This window comes from Physcomitrium patens, chromosome 4, assembly GCF_059467195.1.
Source record: "Physcomitrium patens ecotype Gransden chromosome 4, ASM5946719v1, whole genome shotgun sequence".
Lineage (NCBI taxonomy): Eukaryota > Viridiplantae > Streptophyta > Bryopsida > Funariales > Funariaceae > Physcomitrium > Physcomitrium patens.
The window spans coordinates 1,682,066-1,709,637 of record NC_143413.1 but is presented as its reverse complement, the minus strand read 5'-3'; the positions used below and the strand labels follow the sequence as shown (position 1 = coordinate 1,709,637).

The 27,572-nt window shown below is 35.3% G+C and overlaps 2 protein-coding genes across 24 annotated transcripts; both read left to right on the top strand.

Moving 5' to 3' along the window:
- Positions 1-985: 985 nt before the first annotated feature.
- Positions 986-5,989, top strand: LOC112281008 (arogenate dehydrogenase 2, chloroplastic). 7 transcript variants are annotated; one of them, XM_073533215.2, is made up of 9 exons: positions 986-1,716; positions 2,239-2,407; positions 2,572-2,736; positions 3,076-3,158; positions 3,364-3,433; positions 3,701-3,775; positions 4,140-4,414; positions 4,893-4,941; positions 5,729-5,989. In XM_073533215.2, exons 1-8 carry the CDS (start codon positions 1,244-1,246, stop codon positions 4,912-4,914), a joined length of 1,332 nt encoding a protein of 443 aa, XP_073389316.1. In that variant the 5' UTR covers positions 986-1,243; the 3' UTR covers positions 4,915-4,941; positions 5,729-5,989. The 7 variants fall into 7 exon arrangements, 6 of the variants coding, with proteins under 6 accessions (XP_073389316.1, XP_073389315.1, XP_073389314.1 ...); XM_073533214.2 differs by having other exon boundaries at positions 4,893-5,989; XR_012217309.2 differs by lacking the exons at positions 4,893-4,941; positions 5,729-5,989 and having other exon boundaries at positions 3,701-3,894; positions 4,140-4,278.
- Positions 5,990-12,661: 6,672 nt separating this feature from the next.
- On the top strand, positions 12,662-19,699 carry LOC112281674 (protein REVEILLE 3). Of its 17 annotated transcripts, none has more exons than XM_090249459.1 (11): positions 12,662-12,801; positions 13,689-14,082; positions 14,881-14,938; positions 15,130-15,253; positions 15,756-15,920; positions 16,361-16,498; positions 16,602-16,711; positions 16,948-17,007; positions 17,172-17,273; positions 17,446-17,629; positions 18,860-19,699. In XM_090249459.1, exons 2-11 carry the CDS (start codon positions 13,901-13,903, stop codon positions 19,000-19,002), a joined length of 1,266 nt encoding a protein of 421 aa, XP_090105585.1. In that variant the 5' UTR covers positions 12,662-12,801; positions 13,689-13,900; the 3' UTR covers positions 19,003-19,699. The 17 variants fall into 17 exon arrangements, with proteins under 17 accessions (XP_090105585.1, XP_073389764.1, XP_090105592.1 ...); XM_073533663.2 differs by having other exon boundaries at positions 17,443-17,629; XM_090249466.1 differs by lacking the exon at positions 17,172-17,273.
- Positions 19,700-27,572: the final 7,873 nt, after the last annotated feature.

Here is a 27,572-nt window from a genome sequence, read left to right as displayed (position 1 = left end):
ATCATGTAAGTAGCTTTAATAAGATTTGGTTACATATTCATGTGTTTTGTATTTTTAAAATTAATTTTGGAAATTCATTCTTGTTTTTTTATTTTTTAAATTGAAAATTTGTAATTACCATTAATCAAACTCGTGCCTGATGGATTCTTAATCACATTGGATCGAGTAAAAAAAAAAAAACCTTTACAATTATTTACAATAATAGTAAATCAATTAGAAGAATTTTTTTGGCATGATGGTTTAAATTCTAGTATTTGTGGTTCAATCAAAAAATATACAAGAAATTCTATGCATAACTTTTTCATAACAGCACCATAATATATACACACATAAATTAATAAGGGATTTTTTTCCTCTTCCGTTGGTATTAATTTATTTTCTAATGTTTTATCTCTCATATAACAACTTCTTTGTTCTTCTTGTTAAAATGTACATGTAATACACATCTTTAATTCTTTACTACATATATTAGATATGTCCAATGTGTTTAAGTCTTCTTTAAAAATAAATGGATATATATATATATATATATACAATTTCTCACAAGAAAATTTGGCCTCATTAAGTACACAAATATCAAATTGAATTAAAACTTTTGGATATTCCGTAACATATTTGTACCTAAAAAAAATTAAATGTAATGAAATAAAGGGGGGAGGGGGACAGATTTAATAGTTTCTAAAAAAACATGGATCCCAACTCTCACGCCGGACACAACAGAGCCCATGAAATATTGAAGGAAATTTGCAATTGAAGCGTGTAAGAGTAACTTCGCAAACACCTCCCCTCCGTTCAAATGGCGTGACTGCCCCCCTGCCCGCTCACCTGCCCGCCCCACCCAAGCCTGGAGCACGAGCTCCATCAAAGGAACCCAATCCCCGTGTGAACAAGACCCAGTCCAAATGGACGACTCCCATTGGCACTCACCCTTTCCCCGACATAGGCGCCGACGTGGACAAAACGGATCGAACTTCCGACCGCATTTCTCCGCACCAGAACTACGACTGCCCATTGTCGCCGTTTCGACAGGGTTCGTGCTTGTCTGAGTAGAATATAAATTGGATTGCGAGCACCGTGAAGTTCGAACTGATTCACCATCAAGTTGACAAGAATCTAAACTTTCGTTTGATGCGTCGAGCGTCAAATTCTGTCCATGTTTGAGGGCTTGGAGTTCAGAACAGTGCGTGCGGTGTTGGAATAGTGAGTTGAGTGAGCTCGGGATTTTGGGTTTTGAGGGGGATCGATGCGGGAGATAGTGGCAATGGGAGGAGCTATGGAAGCTTTGATTCCGGCTCCGGATGCGCACTTTGGGATGATCGCCTCCCTCCAACCCATGAAGACTGTGGTCAGGAGTTCTGAGCCGCCTGGTTTGCGACTGAGCGAGAGCACTGTTGCATTGGATTTTTGTGGAGGTTTTCGGAAGCAGCGGAGGCAGATGTTTTTGAGAAGTCATGTTAGGGTTGGGAGACGTGGGTACGAGAGCCAGCGCAGTGCGGTGGATGTGAGTGCTATAGATGCCGCCCAGCCATTTGATGATGGGTCCAAGAGGTCGCTGGAACTGCAGAGTGGTAGTAAGCTGAGAGTTGGGATTGTGGGGTTCGGGAATTATGGTCAGTTTCTTGCGATCAGGATCCTGAAGCAAGGGCACAAGGTTTTGGCCTATTCCAGAGGAGATTACAGTGAGAAAGCGCGGAAATTAGGTGTGGCATTTTTCAGGTCAGTTGGATCCCAACAGTGGGTTGGTTTTTTGAAATCTTCTGGAAGTCTAGAGCATGATTCATATTAGATTTGTGCTTCTTGTGATGAGATTTAATACCCTGAAAGCTTGTTTTGTCAAGGGATTATTGATGACAATGAGTCGTTCTTCTAAAATCTTGCTGCGTTAATTGTACCACTGTGTCAATTGTACTGAGTGTAACGGTTTCGTATCTATATGAAAGAATTTGTTACCACAAGGATGAAAATTCTAGACTTCTGAACATCTTCCTTTCAAGTCGTCGAATTTCATCTCGCTAATTAGCTTACGCCAGAAGTGCAGGTCTAGAAGTTTGGATGTCACGAATTTTTCTTCAATAAATACGAAATTCATTGTTGGGAGCATTAGAGTTGGCAATTGAGTAAAGGGAAGAACACCTGACAATTGTTTTTTTCCTTTTCTTTATTAGAGTTCAGAGCTGGGGCTGGCATGGTGCGTATGATGACTATTAAGAACATTAATGACGGCTTTTCAATCCTCAGGGATGCGGACGATTTTTGTGAGGAGCATCCGGAGGTGGTTCTTTTGTGCACCTCCATATTGTCAACTGAGGCTGTTTTACTGTCTCTTCCTCTGCAACGGCTCGAGAGCAGCACCCTGTTTGTTGATGTGCTTTCTGTGAAGGAATTTCCGAAGAACCTTTTTCTTCAGGTGAACCTCCAAGTTTTTTTTCAAAAAAGATAATGGTCGATTGTTGCAAAAGCGTTGGAACCTCTACTCCTCGTTTGGTGTTTCGAATCCGATCATCAAAGCTTGTTTTTTAGATTTAATTTAGAAGTCTTGTAAAGTAACTAACGGGCGTTTGATATGAGCAGGTGTTGCCCCCCGAGTTTGATGTGCTCTGCACCCATCCCATGTTTGGCCCCAAGAGTGGCAAGGGAAGTTGGGCTGGATTGCCTTTTGTTTATGATAAGGTTCGCATAAGCAAAGGCTGGCGATCAAGAGCCGCTGACATGTTCCTAGACATCTTTGTGAGTGAGGTGAATTCCGAACTTTCTGTTACTAGCAATGAAATTTCATATCATGAACAGCAGATAACTTCCTACTACAAGTCAATGCCACTAAAACGCTTCCATGATATTGAATAGTCAAGCTACAAACAGCACGAGGTTTTTTTTAGTGTCTTCAATGAAAAAAATGTTGTCAGTAAAATAGTGGTTCCAACTTATAAGTACACAGAAGGTTAAGGGATGCGAACTTGAAACTTCCAGCAAACATGGTCGAGTCTTGCGGGTTGCCTTCAGGTTGTTATTATAGTTTTTGTTGTAAGTTGCCATGTATACTTCTGTCTGAATTGTCCCTTTGAATGTGTACTTCAGGGTTGTCGCATGGTGGAGATGTCGTGTGCAGAGCATGATCGATTTGCGGCAGGTAGCCAGTTCATTACTCACACTGTTGGCAGGTGTTTATTCTCAACCTTCCTTGTTCTGTGCTAGAAGGGAGATTTCAAGTGTGGCACTCTTATTGTTGTCTGGTAGAGGAAAAGCCATTTTTATGATTTTTTCGCGGTTATGGCTATCTTGTTCTGCAATGGAGGCTATCCCAAATTTTCTCTCTTCGAAGCAATCTGTAGTGCATGGGTTGAAGCAGTTGGTCGTTGAATGCAGAGTATTAGGAAAGCTTGGGTTAGAATCAACACCAATCAACACCAAGGGATATGAAACACTACTCGGACTTGTAAGGGACTATGTAACTGTTTGGTTATCGTACTAAAAGGAACAAACTCTCATTAGGGGGCTAGTATTTCAGAAATTTAAATAAACAAAGTGCTTTAGTCCCCGCGAGCGGAAAATCTACTATATCAATGTTTATTCAACAACTAATATAATATTAACATGGTAGTTAGTTCCACCATATTAATTTGTTTTACAACTTGGACTAGGACACTGGTCTATGGGTAGCCTCAATTGGTGACTGCAGCTGAGAAAACTGGGCCGTGAGCAGGTACAGAACACGTCCGGCGATAGCTTCGAACTCTACTGTGGGCTGTTTATGTACAACCCGAATGCCATTGAGGAGGTAAAAAGAGAAGAAAAAGAAAGAAAAACATACATTTTTCAGCCAACGTTATTCCTCGCATAGTGTTACTCCCATTATGTGATAATGTTATATCACATCTCATGTATTATTCATCCCAAGTAATATTTCTCAGGCAGTCCTACAGGGAGGCTGTGTCAGTCTTTTCAGTCATGTTATCGGTCTAATTTTTTAGGCCTGAAGGAGTTGTTTATCTTAGAATGCTGGCTCTTGTTCTACTATTTGCTTACCCATATTACTGTTGTTTGCAATTTTTTAATGTCCTAGATCTGGTATATAGATCCTTTAAGCTCATTTGATAAACAAGTAGTTAACAGCAGTGGGTTCAATGACTCCATACTTGCAGCTGGAGCGCCTGGAGGCAGCTTTTGACTCCATAAAGAGGCAACTCTTTGGCCAACTTCATGATGTTTTGAGGAAACTGCTTTTTGGTGAAGTAGATATTGCGAAAAGAAATCTCTTACAACGCCCTGCTGAATCATTACAGAATGGAAGCTCGCACCCCGGAGCATCTTCAAATGGTGGTTCCAGAATCGTCTGCAACACGGACATTGTGCCCCCTATTTTTGAATCAGTCGTGGGCAAGTCCATCGAATTGGACAAAGAGCCTGAAGCAGTAAGGTTAAGCTCTAATCCAGAGCGTTCGAGAGATGTAACACAGAAATTGAGGCATATGTCAGGTTTTTTGAATTTTCTCCGGAACTTTTCTTCCGCTTTATTATTTCCTTTTTCCTACAATATCGTGTGTCCCCAAAACAATTGGTGGGCATTATGGCCATTGATGCCGAAGTATATGGCTACTAGCATATGGCCACCAGATTTGCAACAATCTTACTGGGGCATAAACCCTCCCACTTGATTTATAGGGGATTATTCATTTATTTACTTATTTTTGTTGTTGTGTCGTGATTGTATTTGAAGGTAGCTGTATCAAGATTTAAGCTTCAAATTTCATCAATGTTGGATGTAGATGTGGTCGGAACGTAATTATTGATTTCTTAGGATTGTTAAAGCCAGTCAAGTTATATGTAGTATGTTTTATGTTACGTGGTAGTGTTACTTCTGTTCAATATTTATTGATACGTTACGGTTGATGCAGAATGGATAGACGAAATAAGTAAAGAATACGAGAAACGTGCTTATGAGAGGTAAACGTAAACTTCTCTCCCAAAATAATTCTCATTATTTCTGAGTGACAATGCTTCACTCCTCTGCTCGGAAAACCTAGAAAGTTTCTAAATACCCCAAGTCTTACATTGTCAATACTCTAGGGCCTCTTCAGTGAGGCATCGAGTACATCTGACTCTATGCTGCGTTGGCCGTCTAAATCATTGTGCAGAGTGCATTCTGTTCACTCAGCAAGAGATTGATGAATTACCAGTCCAAGTGCATGTTGTCTGCTGTACTTTCCCATCAACTTTGAATCCCTTATGAATGGTGTTGAGAGCGTTGCTATTATCTTCTCGGTGGCTGCTCAAGTAAACCTAAGCTATCATTTTCTTAATCACTTCATATCAGTGTCGCGATTATTCTAGTTTTACAACTGAACACCTTTTAGGATTTAAGACCCATTTCAGACCTCGGAGCAGGAATAGATTCTCTACATCTGATTGAGGGAATTCCCATCCCTGCACGGCTCCACACAGAAAACCGTCTTTCCACTAGGAAAATCAAGGCTTGTTTTCGAAGTAACCTCAGATCCTGTTCACTGATGCACATACACAAATACTCGCCGCTTCTCTTTCCTCTCTTTGATTCGTCTGCGTCGTACCCTTTTGAGCCTAAACTATGTCACCAGTGCCTTGACAACGCAATTGTACAAATCAAACTGTTTAGATAAAAACTTCACCATCTCGTCCTGGTGCTTGGTGCAAGTACGAGACATAGAAACATCTCTGTTTCAATGTGCTCGTTAATGACTTGTGTATGATGCAGATGTCTTCGTTGCCACTTGACTTCGGCAGTCATGACGCTTCTGTGGGTCTCAAACTCTGCAGCAGTGGGACAACTTCCCATCAGGATCAATTTGAGCAGCTTATCTTCTCAATAAGCTAGCATTGCTCAATAAGCTGACTGAGTGAAGTTATTTTGTTGTTGAGTAAATGCAGAAATTTTAATCCTGAATCAGGTCAGTGATGATAACTCGCACTTATTTTTCCGTTCAATTTTAAAATGTCACTCACTCTATTTCTTTTATGTAGGATTCTAATCTCTTGAGACAATAGATTGAGCATTCCTATACTTCAATGACACACCCAACTAGGTGAAAATGACATTGACAACAACACCATTCAAATAAGAAACAAGATATTTTGGTATACGTTTTTTAAAATAAACAGTTTTGAAAAAAAAATAAAAAAATAAAAATAAAATTGCTTTTATTCCATGGAATATAATTAAATATGCATATTTTATAATCGTAAAATTTGAAGAGTTATGTACTTACATTCTACATGATCATGATAAATATTGTAAAAAGAATTAATAGTCAAAGGGAATGTTCAGGTCATAAAACTCAAAAGGTAATAATTATACTTATAAGGGCCATTACAAGAAAATAAATTCTTTTCATTATCATACAAAAGTAAGGGTAGAATAAATTGAATATTTTTTCAAGCTTTTTGCAACATAGTTTTCATTTTTATGTTTTAAAACATACACGTTTTTAAGTTTTTTATATTATTTTACATTGCATTCTTAGTGTGTGTGTATATATATATATATATATATATATGCACTTAATATTTTCTAAAATCACTAATTAAAGTACAAGAAGAGAAAGTACATACAGTAAATAAATACATAAAGTGCAAAAAATCTTAAAATAAAAATTGAGTTTTTAATTTGTAAAGAAAAATAAGTATTTATATTAAAGTATTTTTATAAAATAAAATAAAAATTAACAATAGTTTGTGTCTTCAAATAATTATTGAAAAAAAATTATTACAAAAATACTACTATTGTTTTTAGTTGGATTAATAATAAAATGTCTAAATTCAATATCAATGATAAAAGATAATAAAATAAACCACACATTAATCATAAATATGATTTAATTTTATATATAAAATGAATTAGAAAACTTATTAAAATAAAAAAATCGTATTTTTAAGAATTTTAATTACATATTTAAATTTGATATGAAATATTCTATTTGATATGATGTATAATAAGAAATAATCAATATCTTTTTATTTTTATTTATATCATCTAGTATATACTTTACATGATTCTTTAAATTATTTTTTAAAAGTAATATATCATATTTTTAGATGATTTTAGATCAAATATTTTTAATAAGGTTTATTAAATTTTTTGAAGAATAATAGATTAAAATTAAAATATATCACTTAAAATAGTCTATGTTATTTATTATAAATATATATTTATAGTTTCTATTAGAATATCTATTTATTAATAGTAATTTATAGATATTACTATCCATAGATAGTCAAGTAGATTGTTACAAATATTATTATCTCTTCTAGAGATAAATATAAATTTGTTTACAACTACTATTATGTACTTACTCATTTTTACATTAATGTAGTATTATTCCATATTCTTACATTCTCATATGGTATCAAAGCAAGCTTAAATTTTTTTAATTTTATTGATTTAAGTAATATAATATATTTACCACACTTTCTTTTATAGATGTTTGTTCTTTGATTCTTCAATTTGTTGCAAATAATTATTGCACATGGATCATTAAGATTGAAGTCCTTTTAAATTAAGTAGAATTGTGAAGATTTGTTAATGGATCAAATATTATAATAGTGATATAATACATGGAATTTAAAAACTATAAAGCATGTGCAAAAATACTACTACATTGTAGCAATTAATAGTTGATATTTTTGAGAAATTTAACTATTAAGATTGTTTGGAGTAGACTTAAAAAAATATATGAATAACCAAATAAAACCTTATCAATAAGTTTTATAAAAAGTTATGCCATTTAATAATAGAGGTAAATAAAGATGTTTGTGAATTTATTACAAATTGGAAAGCTATTGTTGATAGTTGTATTTTTACAAAAGCTTAACAAGTGAATTTAATATCAAAAAAACTTCTAAGTTCATAGAGTGCATTTATCATCACATAAATTGGAGTTGAAGATTTATCATAATAATCTAAACAAATAATATGATTTAAAATCTTATACTCCTTGGTATTTTTTATATTCACTTTATTAGAAAAGTGTTAGAACGCAAGTCACTTTGCCACATATGAGTTATCATATTTAGTTTAGTCATTGCCTAAACCCTATTTTTTAAACTCCTTCTATTTGAAAATAAATAAATAAATAAATAAATACCATGTAGGAGTTTGGTTCGGTTGAACTTTTTTTTTGGTTCTTTTGTTTGTTATTTAGGTTTACTAGTGACACGTGTGGTGCAAATAGATATGAGCAGCAACCGTTTTCCCGACACCGTGTAACCTGGAAAGTTCGCTTTTGTGTCGGCAACAATGTCGGTAGATGTGTCGGTATGTGGGGGTGTCGGTGATGTCGATGAAGATTGCAACAATGTCCATGGTTTTACTTTTCCCACACTGTAAGGGGCAAATGAGGTGCCCGGATCGCATTCCGAAAGTTGAAACAATCAGCGCCACCGACCGATGTGTAAGACGTCTCAGTGAGAACGAGCAGATTTGATCACCCTTGAGCAATAGTTTGGCAAGGTCTGAGGCGAGTCTATATCATTTACAACCCAACCTTACAAAGATCTCAAACTCATAAATGCCATGGGTTCATTTATGCAGGAAATGAGACAATGTCTAAGAAGTTGTGTGCAATTTTGTTGCGATTTCATAAAGTTGAGATTGTTTGCCCCTCGCGCCTGCAAGGTCAAGAAAGATGACGACGAGTGTACAGGAAATGATGGATACAGTAGTGAATTTTCTCGCGGAAGCAATTTGTACAAAGATGGAGTTGATGAGCAAGCCGAATTCTTACTCCAGGCCATGGACAGGAACCGAGACTTTGGTTCCGCATCTTCTTGAATACGCAGTCATCAGGACGAGAAGAGACTAGGAGTAAGGAGGATGCTCTCAATGAGCTTGTAGCGAGAACGATGTCGACCAAAGAGATTTATGGAGCATATTTCGTAAGGATTGGAATTGGAGTTTCAAGTGGAGTACAAAGCTAACATCGTGTGTGCCAAGTGAAGAACGTCGATGCAAAGTATTCCGACAGGCAGTGCAAGTTCGAAAACTTCATTGCATGAAAGTGCCTCGATTGTTTCTACGGAGACGAATCTACATGGTCCGAGCTCACGATCAATCTGCCTCACGAAAGACCTCCATGGCATGGTCGAGGCAACGAAACAAGTTGGGTTATTGTAGCACAGATGCAAATGTATTTTCTCATAGTGACTTTCTTCGAGCAGTTGATTTTGCAATTAGTACACCCTTGAAGGCAGACATTCTGGAGAATTAGGGGGGCATCTGTAAGGTTAACCAGATCGTCTATTCAGCATCTACTGTTAGGATTTCATTTTATTACTACAAAGTGTAACCAAGTAGTGATCATGTATATCTGCTCTTTAATTAAATTGAAGGTGTGGTCTATTTTTTTAGTACTACACATGCTTATTGAATTCACAACCTTAGTAGTATGCGATCAGTCTCCTGGGGAAATGCAACATCTCCCTTAAACTGTGTGGAAGTGTTGTAATTTTTATTTTTTGGGTTCCATTGTGATTTCAAGTCCCCAGCACCACCCAGATGCTTCTAGAAGCATGCACATGGTATGTGATCATGGTGAACGTTTTTTTTATTTTATTTTATTTTTTTATCATGGTCAGAATTGTATACTAGGGCAAGATTTCTAGATATATCTGTTGTAAGAAGAGCTCATGGTGTAGGTGGAATTCAGATTTTGTGAAGGGGAAGTTTGAAGATCTTCTCTATGAAAATAAAACACAATTGGCCATCTCACAATGTGATCTGTATATGTATGTGTGTGTATGAATATATATGGTAGTAGCAGAAACCATGTCATTGGGCACAGAAAAACTGTTTACATATACTAAATTGGAGATCTTTTTAACTTCCCCTTCACATGATCACATACCATGTGTAAGCTATCCAGGACTTTCTATTAGTTAACAATTTCTTTAATTTTGGCCAATGAGAAGACTTCTTTATCTCTTTGTCTTCAACCCAAACTTTCTTATTGTATAGATGACTTCATGCATTGTTAAAACATGTGTATTGTTAAAACCATGTGCATTGTTAAAACCACTTAACTCCATGTATCAAATTATATGATTTAAAATATATATATATATATATATATATATATATCATCAATGGCAATAAATTAATTTTAAGAAAGAAATGGACGGACGGACGATCAGGTGGCCATGAGCGTGGGAAGTCCGTTCACCATGTTGAGTAAGCAAGGGACGGAGATGCTTGAAATTTCCGCCTATCTGCCCGAACTGCCCGAGTAAGGTGGTAGTGGAAGGGGCAGCTGCCTGCCCCATTCACAGCACCCGATGAAATGTGGGGTCGACGAGAACCCAATTCGGGAATCTACGCTCCCAATATGAGCCAAAAGCACACAACTGGGAATTGGGACCCTTCCACTGGATTCGCCCGAAAGACTGCCGGGTCAGAAACACGCATTGTTCCACTGGACCAGGCGTCGACGAAAAGCTGCGAAAACGCTTAAGGTATAAATAAATATCTTCTCAGATTAAGGCGGATCACCCATTGGTTCCTTACGAAAAGGCTTTAGTGACTTTCCTTTTTGTAACTTTAGTAAGAGCGTTGTAGGGGCTGTACCGTTACATGTTTGTGTGAGTGAATGTATTAATACATGTGTGTGCATTATTTTATTTTTTAGTAGTCTTACACATTCACCTAAAATTCAATGAAATTAATTGTGAAGCTTTTGAACACGCTAACGAAAAAGTTGTGAGTATGCGGATATTTATATGAAAGTGCATAAACATACCCACAAACACATCCCTAGGTCAATTTTAAATGGAAATGAAATTCCACCATTTTGGTTCGGAACATCATTGGATAATTTTTTTTGTTTTTGTTTTTTTCCGAATAAAAATGTGTAAAACACATAAAAGCTACTGTATAACATAATTATGTTACCAAAAATACTCTTACGAAATACAACTTGTTTGAGAGAAATAGTCCAGGATCCATCTTATTTTCAAAACACAATACAAGTTGATATATAAGTGTATTGATATCATTGGCTTTAATAAATGACCAAGCATCTTTTATTTTTTAATGTGTGCAATATTATAATGTAACTACCACATTTTGTTTCAAAGTTATTTTTTCATTTTTTCATATATTTCTCCCATTATTTACAAAATACCGCAACAGAATTGAAGGAATATATATATACATGAAAATAAATATTTTTTTGTGTGTATTTTTTATGTTTATTCTTGTTATCCCAATTTCGTAAGACTCTCCACAAATTACATGATTTCCTATACAGCAGACGAGAATAAGAAACAATTATTCTAAGAGTGACTTACATAAGGTGAGCATGCTGTGCGCAAAACAGTTGGAAAACACTATTTATTCTCATAGTTTTAAATTTCATATATAGAGCTCACCTGAGTCCAATTTTGGACCTGTGGCGGCCTGCTTCTGCAACATATCAAAATAATAATAAATAACTCGTGCCAATCAAATAGCGTCTTGTGAAGCCTCGTTTTGTCGATTTGTTCAGGTGTGAATAGGGAAATGGAATCGATGATGTGGATGGGTGCCACATGGCAGCATCCTGACCTCTTTGGTTGACATTAGGATGGGGTGGATTTGGACAGAGATGCTGGATCCGCTTATTCATATTCATACCACTGATTCAACGAATTCCGGTCCATACCCTGTTGTGCACGCACACCGAGACCGTGTCCAGAAAATGCTCGGATCCTTATCCTTACCTGAATTGATACCCCGAACCTCCTTGGGTTCCAGAGCTTAGCTTCACGGGGCTGGTCCGTAGCTGGGGTGGGAATGACAGACATGGGGCTCTTTTTACCCTTTGCGTTTAAAAACTAGATATTTGATGGCCATTTTCTGTAGCATGTGTAACTCCATCCGAGTTGTAGTAAAACGTAAACAAATTATTCAGTTTCTTTTACCCATTTCCCCAATGTCACCACGTTGTATTCATTGATATGTGTTTTTTTAATCGTCGAACCTATTTTTCTGCACGTTTTAACTTCCAGTAATGTTCTATGGATGAATTTCGCAAATCTCTTTCTAGCATTTTTCTTCAAAAATAATTTTTTGTTGGTGTTATTATCATTATATATCCCAACTATTTTATAATTCACTGAACACATGGGAAATTCTCAATGAATATTCTCAAACGTGTAATGAAATTAAAATATATTATGTAACCAGTAATTTTCAAATTTTCATACAACAACGAATCCACCTCGAGATGAAGAAGATGTTCCTAAAGCTGTTGTCTTACTCACTGTGCATGAAGTAAAAAGAATACTGACATAAAAAGCAGCTATTCTGTCATTCTTCGGTTTAATTTGGGAATGAAATTGGACGACCCACAATGAGTTCCTGTTCTGCAGTGTGAAAAGAGAATGAAGTCACTGCGGTGTGAAAGGGGGCCTTCACATGAGAGGAGCTTTCGGAGCGAAGATATGATGTTGACAGGTGTGGAGAACAAGCCGTGGGGGTAAAATGGAGTTATACGTCAAAATTAAAACGAATTACATAGTCAACGGCGTGCGTGGTGTTGTTGGAGGCTGGGCTGGGAGTGTGGGACCAGGGGTCAGGGAGCCCTCCTGGCTATGACGAAGGGCAGCAATGGCTGACCCTCCTCCACCTCGTGAGGTGTGCTGTGCTGAACCCTCTGCTACGACGCTTCTTCCATTCTCTTTGCCGCCCTGGCTGCCCGATTCTTCCCTGTCAAGACTCTCTCTCTTGCCACCCTTCCGTCTCGACGCGCGTCTGGTTCCATCGGATCTGGCAGATTCGTTCGTCTGCACGGAGCACCTGTGAGTGAACATTTTCTTCTTCTTTCTGGTGCTGTTTGGCAAGCGCAGGGTGCGTGGCCTTGACCTTGAGAGTGCCTCGTGATTTTTTTTGCTGGAATTCGAGGTAGTATTGGCGTGGGTGCTTAGCCTGTGGTGTACGAGGCTTTTGAGGGAGGAACAGCGGTGTTAGTGAATATTTCGCAGTTGTAGTGGTGGTGGATTTTGATTGTCTGCTGGTTTGAGGTCTGGTTTAGGTGTGTTTGCTGTTCTGGTGGCTAGATTATGGAAAGTGTTTGGAGATTAGGTTTCATTTGTGTGGATTGTGGCTGAATCTGGTGGTTACGGAGCTATTTTTTCTCTCCCCTCCCATTAGAGCATTTTTTTGTGCTTTGAAGCTCGTTGCGTATGTGTTTGGAAGTTTGCCCGACAGATGCGCGGAGGTCTGTGCGTTCCGTCGTCCACTCTCCGTGTGCGCTTGCTGTCTGGTTTATTGTTTGATCTCTTTCCTCTTTTCCGATACCAGTGATGTGCGGGTAACTTGACAGGCTTTTGAGATGTAACAATAGTTGAAATGCGGAAGTGGCTTTTGTTTGAGTTTGTTACAATATTGTATTGTGGAATCTTGCGGTCAAAGGTGTTATGTTTTTGTGTAGAGTATGCACGAGTTATTTCCGTTCTGTGGGTTTGGCTTCCTTCATGCCTGCGCGTTCCACTCTTTGTTTTTCCAACCACTAGGTCTGCACAAATTGACTCACTGTTCAATTGGCTAGAGTGCCATTTTCTCTCTGGGAAGTTCTGCGCATTACCTCGTGTTACAGTGCCCTGCCTGTGTCGGGACCTTCTCGACACATCTTCAGTCTTTTATTTGAGGCAGAAGGACGCTAAATTTTTGCATGATTGTGGTACAGGAAATTGTCCTATTATTTGGTATAGGGAACCATCTTCTTCAGATTTTCCGGAAATTTTGCTATTTGAAACAAGTGCTGGTTTTGATTACGGGTATAGATGAGGAGTTGAGGAATTTGGCGCTTAGGAATTATCCTCAGGTTTACAGTTTTTATCTACAGTTCCACAATTTTCCAGTGGAGTTGAACAGAAAGGGTCGTTGAACAAGCTGCACATGAATGCCGCTAGTTCGGAGATGCTAGGTGTTATGGTAGCAGGCTCCACATTATCTAGCATTCCTCCAATCCCTGTATCAGAAGAAGGCTCAAAAAAAATTCGGAAACCTTACACCATCACTAAGTCCAGAGAAAGCTGGACTGAGCAGGAGCATGATAAGTTTCTCGAGGCCCTACAATTGTGAGTGTTTCTTCCCCTTCATGATTTGATGAAGTTTTGTATTTTGGGACTAGCCAAACAGTGACTATCTTCAGTTCTTACCTACTACGTCTTTGAAGTTGAAGTGTGTCAATTATATTTTTGAACTCATGGGAACCTTAGATTTCCCTCGGTAGCTTCGCGGTTGGAACCACGTGATTTACTTAAAAGTGGTCTTTGACAGTTTAGTCATGGTGTTCATCTGGAGTAGTGTTAGTTACCATATCCTGCCCTTGGCCATCAGCCGACAAGAGACTTTAGTATTAGTTATTACAAGAACGGGCCGTACAATTTACAACGCAGTTTAATCGATTGAACGAATTTCTTTTGTACATTGCAACGGAGACTATCTGTTCTGTTTCATTCACTTTACAGTCTTCTGGATGAATTGTGCGCCATACTTTGTTTCAGTAAGAAGGCCTTTAATTGTACTGTCCCATTGTACACATCCTACTATTTAGTAATGGTTTTGCCTCTAGGTAAGTTGCAAAAGATATTTAACCTGACCTAAGCGCTCGTATGATCGATTAGTACTCAATCACATCTTATCGCTAGAAACTCTGTAGTTATTTCAGAACTCCCCTCTACACAAGTTCAGTTATTATTTGAAGCGTTTCATCATTTAGTGTGAGACTGAGAGCGGAGTGTTTTAAACATCTGTGTGAGTCAATATTATTTTGTGGAGTAGGAAAACTGGATTTTAGAATGCTTAAGTGGCAGCCTTTCGTGGAAGATTAAAATGCAGTGTGATCAAGATTGACAAGCAATCTGCTTTTGCAGATTTGATCGCGACTGGAAAAAGATTGAAGCTTTCGTTGGTTCTAAGACAGTCATACAGGTACTGTGTCGTTGGTTTTATTGCTGTTTCAGCTAGGAAATATCAGCACTTCAATCCGTTGCATATCGGCTTGTAACCTAGCCGCAACAGAGTTTCAGCAGCCATGCAGTTTCTACATTGATGGGCTTGTGTATGTACACATAAATATAAATACGTGGACTTAACATGCAAATGTAATTGATTCTTTGCAGATCCGAAGTCATGCACAAAAATATTTTTTAAAAGTTCAAAAAAATGGAACTGGAGAGCATGTCCCTCCACCACGCCCTAAACGCAAGTCAGTTCAACCTTATCCACAGAAGGCTCCAAAAACTGGTACAGTTCTTTACATATATTCCTTTGACTGAACGTACTTGAGTGAGTTTTATGGTTTACAGATGAATAGCTGTGGATCGTAACCACAGTCGATTGGAAGCCCTTGGCAAGTGAATATTTCGCAACGATAGCTTGGCAACTTCTCCATTGGTCAAGTCAGTTAAGGGATCACTTTTTCGTCCTGACCGTCAAGTAACTTTACACAGTGGACGAACATGCATTAACTTATTTTTAAACATAACTCATATGTATCGATCTAGAACTCATCAAATTATCTGATAGTGTTGAAGGTTTGGCGGCACAAGTAATGAAGGACTAGCTAGTCAACTCGTACATAAAGTGTTTATTTCCGAGCAGGTTAGTGCAATAGTGGTTAGATTAGCAAAACTTTCAGCAGGCTCAGACAAGTATATTAGTGACACTTTAAGTTAATGGATTCCTTATGAATCTATGACCTCTTGACTGACGTAAATACACACCTGGCCGGTACATGATGTACCAGCACAAGTGCAGGTTTCGGATGGGTTAAGAACTCAGGCTGTACAGACAGAGTCTAGTTATGGCACAGGATCTCATAAGCCTCCAATGACTTCGACTAGTCCGTCTATATCGGCCTGGGTTCAACATTCGGTGTCTCCTAATCCGAGTATTTCATATGATGCTCCTGGTGAGTCCTTGATCCTCCTATGCCGCATCGACTCCACGATGTTTCATATAAGAATCTCGTCCTGCATAACATTATTTAACACATCCTGAACTGTTGGAATCAGGAACCTACCTAGTATATCTGTATAGTCTTAACCTAGTCGTGGGATGGACGACTGTAATCAACTTTTTGTGTTTCTTCGCCTTATTTATTTACTCCTCTCTCTCTCTTTTAAGGGAGGAATAGATGCTGTTCTAGTTGGCTTCGACAACGTCTATTGCTGAATACCCATAAGTGGCGATGATGTTTTGGTGTCCTTCAACGCTCGTGGTAGTCTTGATAGTTGCTTCTGGTTTTATGATTCTTCGGTTTTGACCTAGAACATGTCCAACGCTAACGCATTGGACTAAGTTTATCTTACACAGAGCTTTTCTTCTCTATTTTTTTCTTTTCTTATGTAGGCATTAAATCAGAAGGTGAGGGCGTGAATTTATCTGCAGTCCGCGTTCCCAGCAACAGCATCAGTGGAAGCTCTCCTGGGGGTTGGCCACAACATGTACTCCCTGCAAGTCAAGTTGCACCTGAGTCTTGTATACGAGGTAAGCTATTTCCGATTTTCTTTAGGTGATCATTAGGCTCTATCCTTGGTGTGTAGCAACACTACTTTTCTCATGCACTAACCACACTCTCCTCCCTCTCCAGCTGCTCCTGATTTCGCAGAGGTCTACAAGTTTATCGGCAGTGTGTTTGACCCAGGAGTTTCTGGTCACCTTCGGAAGCTCAAGGAAATGTCTGCTATTGATCGTGAAACGGTTAGTTTCCAATAAAGATTAGGCTTTTTTTTTTTTTTTTTTTTTTTTTTTTTTTTTTCCTTCTAACCGCTGAAAGGAGAGGAAGTTGATGTTGATTGACGGTAATCCTGGCCAAAGAATTACGTGAACGTGACTGGTTAGAATGTTAGGGGTTGACGAAGGGGTTGACGAAGGGGTTGACGAGGTGCAATGCAAATTGACCAGTATTTCTTTTTCCTTATTGTTATGCCGTGCAGGTTCTACTTTTGATGCACAACTTATCCATTAACCTGGCCAGCCCTGATTTTGAAGAGCATGTAAGTAATGACACCAACGTAATTTCAGTAGAAATGGTGCTTTCGATCTCACTTGTTGAATCATTCCCTCTTTCGTGTACTTTGCATAACATCATGTAGGGTGGAAAAAATTATTGTATGCCTTGCCTGAGAAGATTTTTTTCCTTTTTGATGGTTTTAAACAGAAACTATGTTTTTCAATTTATGATAAGAGTGGAATAACAGGAAAGTCCACTGGGGCAGAGGATTTGATAAGTATTCTAAGCGATGTTCCTCAATCTTGTTCGGTATGTTGTCAATGATTCCTGGCTGCTCTGAGCTGATCGTTTTTAAACAGATAAATTATTTTTCTTGGCTCTTTGCCATCTTTGATATCTCATAGACTCCCAACTTTAGTTGCGTACTTGGACTCGGTGCATGTCGAAGTTCAAAATTTTAATTTCCTGTTGTGTGTAGCAGGATGCTGGTGAGGACAGCCCTTCGGTATCCGGCCAAGCTGGAACTCTTGCTCCATCTACCCCCATCCTGGTCAGCCCAAGGAGTGGGAATTCAGCTCCTACTCAACATAGAGCGTCTTTATTGCAAGCGTATGCAGACAGCACCGCAGATGCAGGAACGGCTCGAAGACACTCACATGACGGAGGTAGAGTTATTTCAGCTTCTTTTACCAGCTGTGGAGTATCTCCTGCTCCTGAGGTTCTTGAGCCTGTGTCATTAGGGCTACCCTGTACAGCACTGCAACCCCAGAGCCCTGTTCTGACAACAAAACCAGAAAGTGTGTACTCCATAACTAGTTTGCCCAGTTTGCCTGCAGGCCTAGCAGGAGATGAGAGTGTAGATACTTGGTGGACTTGAAAGAAGTCCTGGCTTTTTGATCGAGAGTTGTAGGTTTCAGTTTTAGGGGTAACTGTGAATAGGATCTAGCTTGTGTCATATGTAGACCATCTTCTTGACCATGTGGAGGGTTTGAGTTTGTAGAGTATTCAACAGGTTAATCAGATTTTGTCTGGTTAATGTGGAGAGTGTGTAATAGCTTGCGGTATTTTTAATCCCTTTCTCGTTGAAGGTCTTAAAGCTCTTCTTTTGGGTGTCTCGAGAGCTTTTGAATCTGTATGACTTGCAGTGGAGCTTCCGGGAAGATAGAAGAATCAGGTCTTGAGTATTCATCTTTTCAACTTATAGGATGTTGCCCCTGATAGTTCAAGCAGGGGAGGGTCAAGTTGCAAGTTCTATTAGATAACAAATTGATTTGTTAGTTGTGGTCCACATCTTGGTGAGTCATGAATTGATGATGGGTTTTATGCTTTATTTGGTTTGAATAATTCAAATCTTTGTGTTGTGATGTAATCCTGCTACCCAGTCTCGTGTTGAAGCAGTAGTATCGTAATCTTTCATTGGAGTATACATTGTAGTCGATGACACGCTGAAGACTGTTAAGGTCAGGTTAAATTCGAGTTGGTTGACACAAAATGTGTTCAGTGGGTAATCCTTCTCATTTGTGATTTTCTAGCCTTCTGTGTATTGTACATGTTGGGTTAGGTAGTTTGTTTCGTAGTCCAGTTTGTAACTTCCAAAATCTGGACCCTTCGGTAGAAGCTGATGAGTGTCCGGCTTTGAGCTCCGAAAAACCTGGTGAGAGGGAGAAGGCTGTTAGTTGCAAGGGAAGGGTGATCAGGCTCTCTCCTCCCCGACGCGGCCGAAACTTGCTTGGTCAGCCACATCCCTTAGGGTTTTGTAGAGCGCTGTCGCGTGTAGCGACACCATACATGAGTGTTTGAATCCTTTGAAATTGAAATCGAAGGAATCCACTTGTTCGTAGTACCTCGGCTCTAAACCCTAAACCTAGATTAACAATGGCTAAGCTCTCGTGCAGTAATGCCCTGCGCGGCGACATGGGCCTGCAACCAAACAGACGTTATGGAGACCTGTACATCAGCAACGAGGCGTGGTTGCCAAACACCAATGGCGTCTAGCGGAGGCATAACCTTCACGAAAGTTGCCACGGCCTCAATGTGAGGCTCAATCGAATCAACCCATTCTTGGTCACGACAGGAGAATCTCTTCCTCTCTGCACACATTGCAACCACGAGGGCCTCCTTATCCAGGAGAGACACTCTATTCCAGCGTCCACATTCGACCCCGTAACTCTACGCAAGGACATTGACCACCTTAGTGCGCATGTACTCATCATCAGCTTTGCGTCAGGACTCGTTTTGAGCCAATTCTTGCGGCCTGGATCAAAGACCTCTTCAACTCACTTGAATTCAATCTTGGGAGACAGCTGTAGCTGCAGCACAAGAAGATTAGATGCGGCTTCTACTACCTCTGGTGCGATAGTATCGAAACAAGAGACCGAGCGTTGGATCTCAACCCGCACAAATTCTCCCCAGGACTAGCTATGTACCAGAATTGGGTTCCACCCTTCAACCCCAACAAACCTTCTGGAGTGTTCTTACCCACTTGGATTACATTGCGCAATCTTCCTCTTGAATACTTGCTTAGATCAGTTAGAATTGCTAAACAATTAGATCAACTAATTGTCACAGAGATATCTCCTAAAGATTTTCAAAAGCATCATAGATTTTGCATTGCCCTAGACGTAGACAAGGAGTGGGTGAACAGGATACGGATCGAAAGACTCAACGGAGACAAAGCAAAAATCCCTGTTGATTACGACGTGCACCAAATTCGATGTCATTCTTTCTTGAGCGTATGTCACCCAACTTTTTAGTGTGCGTGTGCTTTGAAGAAGCACCTTACAACCCTCTCCTTCTCGCATGAGGTTCTTCTTCAGTCCCCATCACCGTCTCCCCAGCGAAACATGCAGCTAGGCGGCCAGCATCAGCGATCATCTCCACAAATGGCCCTCAACCCACCATTCCGCACCCTTTACTCAGACCAAAGATACCACCATTCTTCTCGCCAGGACCACCGAGGGAGGAAACAGTACAGCAAAGGCCGCCAATCTGACTAGGGGAACTATCAGTCACGCAAGGGGCACAACAATCGGAGCCGAGTCAGGCTTGTATCATCTGAGGAGGACTTTGCTGAGGTATAACGCTACTTTTACCATAACTGGCCCCCGCCCTCAATGCCTTCAACAAGACAAGAGGTTGGACAACAAATCCAAACGACCCTTTTACAAACAAGAGATTCCTAGGGAAATGAAATCTTCCCCTGCTCCCCCTACAAAGTCAGCAATAGCAAGACCAGAGATAGACATGGACAATGAATCCCGTGAGCCAAATCCATGTAGGCCCAAAACTTTACGACCCCCTCCCCCCTTCTCTCCTCTATCCCTTGCTCTTCCCTTTCAGGCTTATGACAAGCCAACTCATAAAAGAGACTACAACGGTGCTGCTCAAGTATTGGGGCATTAGTGATGCATCCGGACAACTTATACCCGCCAGGATTCCATCCACTCGGACAAGGCATTGACTTGTCTTCCCCCAAGCAGAATGCATTCCTTCAAACCTCAAAGTAGGCACTGTCGGACACTCCCCAGTCGCCTCACACAAAATCGAGATTAAGAAGTGGCTAAGACAAAAGTCCACAATAGCCCAAAGCATTCCTCTACCAGCCCAACTGTAGAATCACGTTCCAAGACATTATGGGAGAGGACACTGTCTCTTTTGAAGACGTGCTACGATTTGATGAGATGGGAGTTGGCCTACTTAGCCAGGCCATTGTCACCTCCATATACCTACAATAATTAGAAGTTGACCTTTCAACATAATCTTTTCCAATAAATACCCAAGTCATCACAATTACATTCAAGAGGAATGATGAGAGTTCCTTGTGCACAATGAAGGCAGAAATTAGAGCATGGGCTGTAGAGAGTTGATTCCTAATAATCCCAATCTTAGCTTCACCAAATATTGATGTTAGGAGATTCCAAAAAAATTTGCCAGGAAAACAAGATGCAAGAGGTGCTTCATCTTCAATTCCATGTTGAATAAAGTATGGTTACTTATTGTAATATCAAGATTAGTTGCCTTTGTGACAAGTTGGATTATCATAGATTTAGACCATTTTTTTATTTGTAAACAGATCAATCAAATTGCTTATTAATTGTATCTATTGGAGTCTATGAAGATCCATCATATGTTCTATGTGTCTCTCCTTGAGCCATACAAGAGAGTGGATATGCTAAAAAGAAGATAAATGCCACTTCTTCCTATAGAAGTGAATAATAATCTAGAGTTTGAGGTCGAAGAAATTTTAGAGTCAAGATAATAGCAAAATAGGTTAGAATATCTTGTATATTAGTACAGATATGATATTAGTGAACGTATATGAAAACTATCCTAAAATCTTATAAATACAACAAAGAATGTCGAAGCTTTTTATTACTAACATCTATAAAAATTAAAATGAAGAATCAAACAATTTTTTATTATAAAAGAAATAAAGTTTAGTAAAACTTATATTCAATTTTTCATCCTTGATTATAATTTTTTTGTATTTTTGGTATTATGAAAATATAGAATCAACAACAAATAAATTTAACTCAAGAACTATTAAATATTGAGTTATGAAACTAGATATTATAATTGTTATAATCTTTAAGGTAATAAAATAGAGATGTAGACCTTAAAAAATAACATGTTTTTTTTTTAAATAGATGGTGAGATACAATACATATGATATTACGATCTTAAAAGAGATTCTTGATATTTGATAAAATTATTATAAATAGGAACCAATCTTAGTAATTTTTTAAATATTTTGTTTAATAAAAGTTATCAAGTCTTCAACAATGATCAAATATTGATGTTGACTTCCTACCTTGGTATAAGACATTGCCAATAGCTAAGAAAATCTATCAACTATCTTAAAAAAAATTAAGTTCAAACTATGTGGAAAATAAATATTTTTATATTTTAGTCTTCATCAACATGTGACCACTACTTTTTATAGAACTTGTAACCAAAAAAAGAAGTAATATCATGGATATACATATTTATCTCAATAAATTATCTAAATTATATGAGTATGTCGAAATAGATAAAAGTAAATAAAATTGATAATATCTTATGGAGAAGCTTTTTAGTAGCTTTATAGATATGATATAGCCTTTATACATATCTATATGTGATTAATAGGTTGAAAACTTGGCTAACAAGGTAACTACTTGTGGTACAAATTAGACATATTGCATACATATAAGAAGCTTGTCCTATAAGTTAGACACATATTACAAGTTCCATTGAACATTGCTTTATAGCTTGTAGTTAAATAATACATATTGAAGCAAGAGTAAAGCCATCTTTAGTCTTATTAACTCTTTTCTTGCTTCTAATCTAGTTTCTAATGTCTCTAATTTCCTTGTCTTTTGGCAATAGTCATTTTAGTTGCTTCTTCAATATATATATATATATATATATATATATATATATATAATCATCTTTTTTTGAAAAAAATTTCACTTATTTATTCACATTTTTTGAATACTTGTCTTTAATAAAAACTTATGTTGAATTATTGAAGCTTTTGTTGAAGAATAAAGATACATTAAATAAAAAAAAAGTATAAAATCATATAAGTACATTGAATATGTATCAAAGACATGAATCTTAAAAAAAGAAATCATCAATATATTCTTGTATCACTAAAAAGAAATAAAAGATCACTCAAAGATGATATAATATTAAATTAGAATGACTATTATCAAAAATAAGAAGATTAGAAAGTCTTGAAACAAGACTATGGACTAGAAAGACGTTGAGAAGAGTAAAGAAGGCTTTACTCTTACCTCCATATATACTCTCTAACTAGGAGATATTTTACAGGATCTCCAACATATGTTGACTTTTTTAGATACATGACTTAAATTGCAAGGTAAGTTATTTATATGTGGACTATATAGTCACCTTGTTCCACAAGCTATTAATACATGTGATACATGGCTAATTTATTAACTAAGTTTCTAACCTACTAATTAACTACAAATACATGTAAATTCAAAGCAATATCTATGAAGCTTTTAAGAAGCTTTTATAGAAGATATTATAAAATTAATGTACTTTTATTTACTTCTAATTAATCATATAGGTAATTATTGGAGTAAATATGTATGTTTGTGATAGTATTTTATAAATATGTTTGAATATCTAATGACTTGCAATAATAATGAATTGAAGTATAAGCTTTTATAAAGTAGGTTTTATTTTTTTATTTTTAATTAAAAAAAAAAAAAAATTATTTTCCTATAATGAACTATGAAAAAAAAAATTGTGCATAGTATCTATCTTTTAATGGAAGAAGAAAGACACTTTTAAAAAACTACTTCAATATTAGAAGTGCTCTTATGATACAATAAGTAATATACTTTTGAAGCACTATCTTAATATATTTGAAGAAAAAAAAATTGTTACTTTTGAATTTGTAACCTACAAAAAAATAGAAGGTAATAATAGATGTATATATAAGAAATTAATCTTTAGAAAAAAAATTCATTTAAATAGTATAATTTACAAAATATATATATTTTAAAAATTTAAAAGATAAGTATTATTTAATAAGTAGAAAATTTGATGATTTGAAACTATCATTAGAAATGAAAAGTCTTAAAATCATTGAATCTATTGATGAAGGATCTTTTAATTTTTTTTATAAATCAAAGTAGTTTAGATTTGAGTATGCAATAAAAAAAATAGATGTTTGATTTGATAACTTATTTAATAATAACAAAAGCATTCTAATAACTCTAGGATATTTATATATATATAATTAAAATATTTTTTTATAATAAAAATAATATATTAAAAAAATTAGTAATATTTTTATAAAATAAAAATAATAATATTTTAAATTAATCATATATTTAATTAAAAATATTAAAAAAAAATAAAAATTAAAGTTACCTTCAAATTATAATAAATTAAATAAGACCATATAAGATCAAAAATTACATATAATTATTGATGATTAATTGGATTGAAATAGTATTTTAATTTTTTTAAAATTATAGAATAAAAGTACTTAATTTATTGAAAATATTAATTACAAAGAAAAAGAAAAATAAAATACATTCTTGTATCATTTAGAAAGAATAGATATTTACTTAAAATTAATATAGTATTGAGATTAGAATAGCTATTGCCAAAGACAAGAAGATTAGAAAGTCTTGAAACAACACTTAAGATTAAAAATGCATTGGCAAGAGTTAAGAAGACTTTATTCTTACCTCTATATATACTATCTAATTATGAGTTTTGTAGCAACTTTCTATAGGACCTTTGACACATTTTTAATTTGCAAGACATGTATTTTAGCTTGTAAACTTTTTTTTTCTTTATTTACACCACATGATTATCTTGTATTATAAGCTACTATTATATACAATATGTGACTAATTTTTTGGCTAAGTGTTCAATCTATTAATCAATTATAAATATGCATATAGTCAAGGACGTGTTTGTAAAGCTTCTAAGAAGATTTTTTTATAAGATATTATAAAATTAATTTAATTTAGTCTAATTCTATCTATTCATATTATCTAGGTAATTATTAGAATAAATATTTATATTTGTGACATTATCTTCTGTTTTAGAAATGACTTCTACAAGGATTAATTATCACATGTTGATAAAATCGAAGATGTAACAAATCGTATTTGCTACATATTGTAATCTTTGTTTCCTTCAAAAGTAGTTGATAGGTCCTCTTAGCCATTGATAATGTCCTATTCTAGGGCAAAAAGGCCACCTTGATATTTGATTGTTATTGAGGCCTTAATAACTATTTTCAAATAAAATATTTGGAATACCATCAAAAGTTGTTCCTACTTCTAGTAAAATTTTCAAACATCAAGAGTTCCTTTGAAGGTTGTAATATCAAATGAGTTGTATCTTGTCATTTATTCAAAAAAAAAAAAAACATGTTCTTAAAGATCTTCATCTCTATAACATTATCTAGAAAACAATGTCAATAATAATATTTTATTCAATAAATCAATAAATTATAATTCATGACTTGAATTTGTTGGTTGTTGATTTTTTTATCTCTTTAGTGCTATAATTATATAGAAATTATAATTAAAAATAAAAAATAGAATGTAATTATTTTTAATTTTTTTTTCTTTTATAGCAAAGATTTTTAATTCTTTATTTTAGCTTTGATGGATATTGTCAATGAAAAGTATCAACCTTCTTTATTACATTTATATGATTTTTGGTAAACTTCCATGTATATTCATTAATATCATATTTGAACCAATGAACAAGATATTCTAGCCTATTTAGGTGCTACTTTGAAGCTAAGACTTCTTCCACCATGAACTCTTGATTATTATTCAATTCCATAGAAGGAGGTTTCATTTATCTTCTTTTCAAGATATTCATTATTTCATATGGTTCAAGAATAGATATATGGAATATAAGATGAATTTTTATAGACTTTGATAGATATAATCAATAAATAATATGATTGATTTATTTACAAATAGAAATTGGTCTAAACCTAAGATAATCTAATTTTTTACAAGAGTAGCTAATCTTAATATTGTAAAAAAGTAATCATACATTATTACCAATGTAGAATTAAGGTTGCTCTTTGCAATAGACATCGACATTGATCTTTTGTTGTTCTTGAGTTTTTTTTAATTATACCTCCTTTATTATTGTCATATATATATATATATATATATATATATATATATTCTAATAATTATCTAAATATTATGAATAAGTAAAAATATATTAATTTATAATATCTTATAGAAAAGATTTTTAAAAGTTTTACAGACATGGTTTCATCTTTATATATATATATATATATATATATATATATATATATCTGTAAATCACTAAATTGACTCACTTGGATATTTTATATAAAAATGGACTTATTGTACTTAAAATCACAAATTTTGTGAGTTAATAGTAGAATTTTTAGACAAAAATAGAAATTAGATTACTCATAACAAATATATAATCTAGAATAGAAAGTATATGGAATACCTTGGCCATTATCTAAATTATTACAAAGTGAACTTACTTCAAATCCTTGGAGTGATCCTTGCACGTGAAGTTAGGTGGAAGAAATTCGACATTGAGAAACTTATATTACTCCCAACAGAAGTCATTGCTTTGTGGGAAGGAATCCAAGGTGGAGTATCACGTTACTCTATAGTCAATTGTTGACTTCCATGCAGAATTGAATTGGCTGCTATACCTCCTCAAAGTCATCACACTTGCAAAGTGATGGAAATTAGACATAGGAATTTAGGATCAAAAAGAAGAAGTTAGGTTTTATTTTATTTTTTATTTTTATTTATTTTTATTTTTAAAAAATATATAATAATAATAATAATAATAATAATAATAATAAATAAATAAAATAAAGATTTTGATGAATATTTAATCAGAGATAAATTATTAATTATGGATGAATAATCATTTAAGGATGAATTTTTATTGATGGATGAATTTTTATTGATGGATGATATTAATTTGAAATTGAAAAAATAAAATTAATAATAATAATAAATAAATAAATATATTAAATTAGTAATAATGATAATTTTTAAATTTACATAATATTTTAAATTGGCTTATTTCAACCTTATACAAAGGTGATTTAAGGAGGTTAAGAAATAAACTCTATTAATTATTTTTATAACTCAAATTATCTTTAATTCTTTAAATTGAAGTAATTTAAAGATAATTGGAGTTAAAAAATAACTGAGTTAAGAAATAACTCCAATTATCTTTAATAATAGTTATTTTAATTTTAATATGTGAGTTCTCAATTATGCTCCAAAATTTATTTATTTATTTTTATCTTATTTTATAATAATTGAATAAGTTAGATTATAATTTATATAAGAAAAATTTAATTTTGTAGAGTTTTTAGGATTGTAACTTCTAATGGTACAAATTCTAGCCTAATTCCTTGAATTAAATTAATTTGGACCATAGTAATGAGATTTAAAAAATTAGAATAGCAATTTAGTTAATTTTAATAATTTAGAGATTATTAGTCATTGCTATAAGAGTTAATTGTGACCCTATAAATTCACCTACAATTATTTCATATGATTTAGAGTGAATTAGAATTATAATTTTTTAAAAGATTTTAGTGAAATTTAGCAATAGTAATTTTGAAGTTTTTTTCTAAATTCAACAAATTCAAGTAGAAAAGTAGCTTTTTAAAATAATAAAAGCCTTTCAAATGCAATAGCAATATTAGATTCACATCATGGAGTGAAGAAAACAAGATTGGCACCCTCTCTACCAAAATATGAGTGGAGTCATGAAGATGTCATTTTTGAAGAAGTTTTCAATAATTACTAAAATCTTTGGAGATAAATATCTTTATAAAAATTACATATGACCATAGATAGGGACATGTGAATAATTGATCTTAGCATAAAAAAGTATTTTGAATACAATGGTGAAGTCAAATTCATTAAAAAGTACTTTTTTGACTACTTACAATAACCATTAGCCTTAGTAACGAAATTAGCTCTTAGATGAATGAAGGCCATAGATCTAGATTAGAGATCTTAGAGATCAAGGGTGGAGATGTGGCCACCTTTTGTGAGCCTCTAATCACTTGTATAAGAGGGCTTGGTTGCCCAA

Excerpts from the sequence above, each read along its gene's own strand:
- LOC112281008 (XM_024517076.3), top strand. The coding sequence starts at position 1,244 with ATGCGGGAGATAGTGGCAATGGGAGGAGCTATGGAAGCTTTGATTCCG. Across the intron at positions 2,408-2,571 it reads CGAAGAACCTTTTTCTTCAG|GTGTTGCCCCCCGAGTTTGA; the intron begins GTGAACCTCCAA and ends TGATATGAGCAG. Across the intron at positions 3,434-3,700 it reads ATGAAACACTACTCGGACTT|GTACAGAACACGTCCGGCGA; the intron begins GTAAGGGACTAT and ends GGCCGTGAGCAG.
- LOC112281674 (XM_073533662.2), top strand. The coding sequence starts at position 13,901 with ATGAATGCCGCTAGTTCGGAGATGCTAGGTGTTATGGTAGCAGGCTCC. Across the intron at positions 16,499-16,601 it reads ACCTGAGTCTTGTATACGAG|CTGCTCCTGATTTCGCAGAG; the intron begins GTAAGCTATTTC and ends CTCCCTCTCCAG. Across the intron at positions 17,274-17,442 it reads ATGTTCCTCAATCTTGTTCG|CAGGATGCTGGTGAGGACAG; the intron begins GTATGTTGTCAA and ends TGTTGTGTGTAG.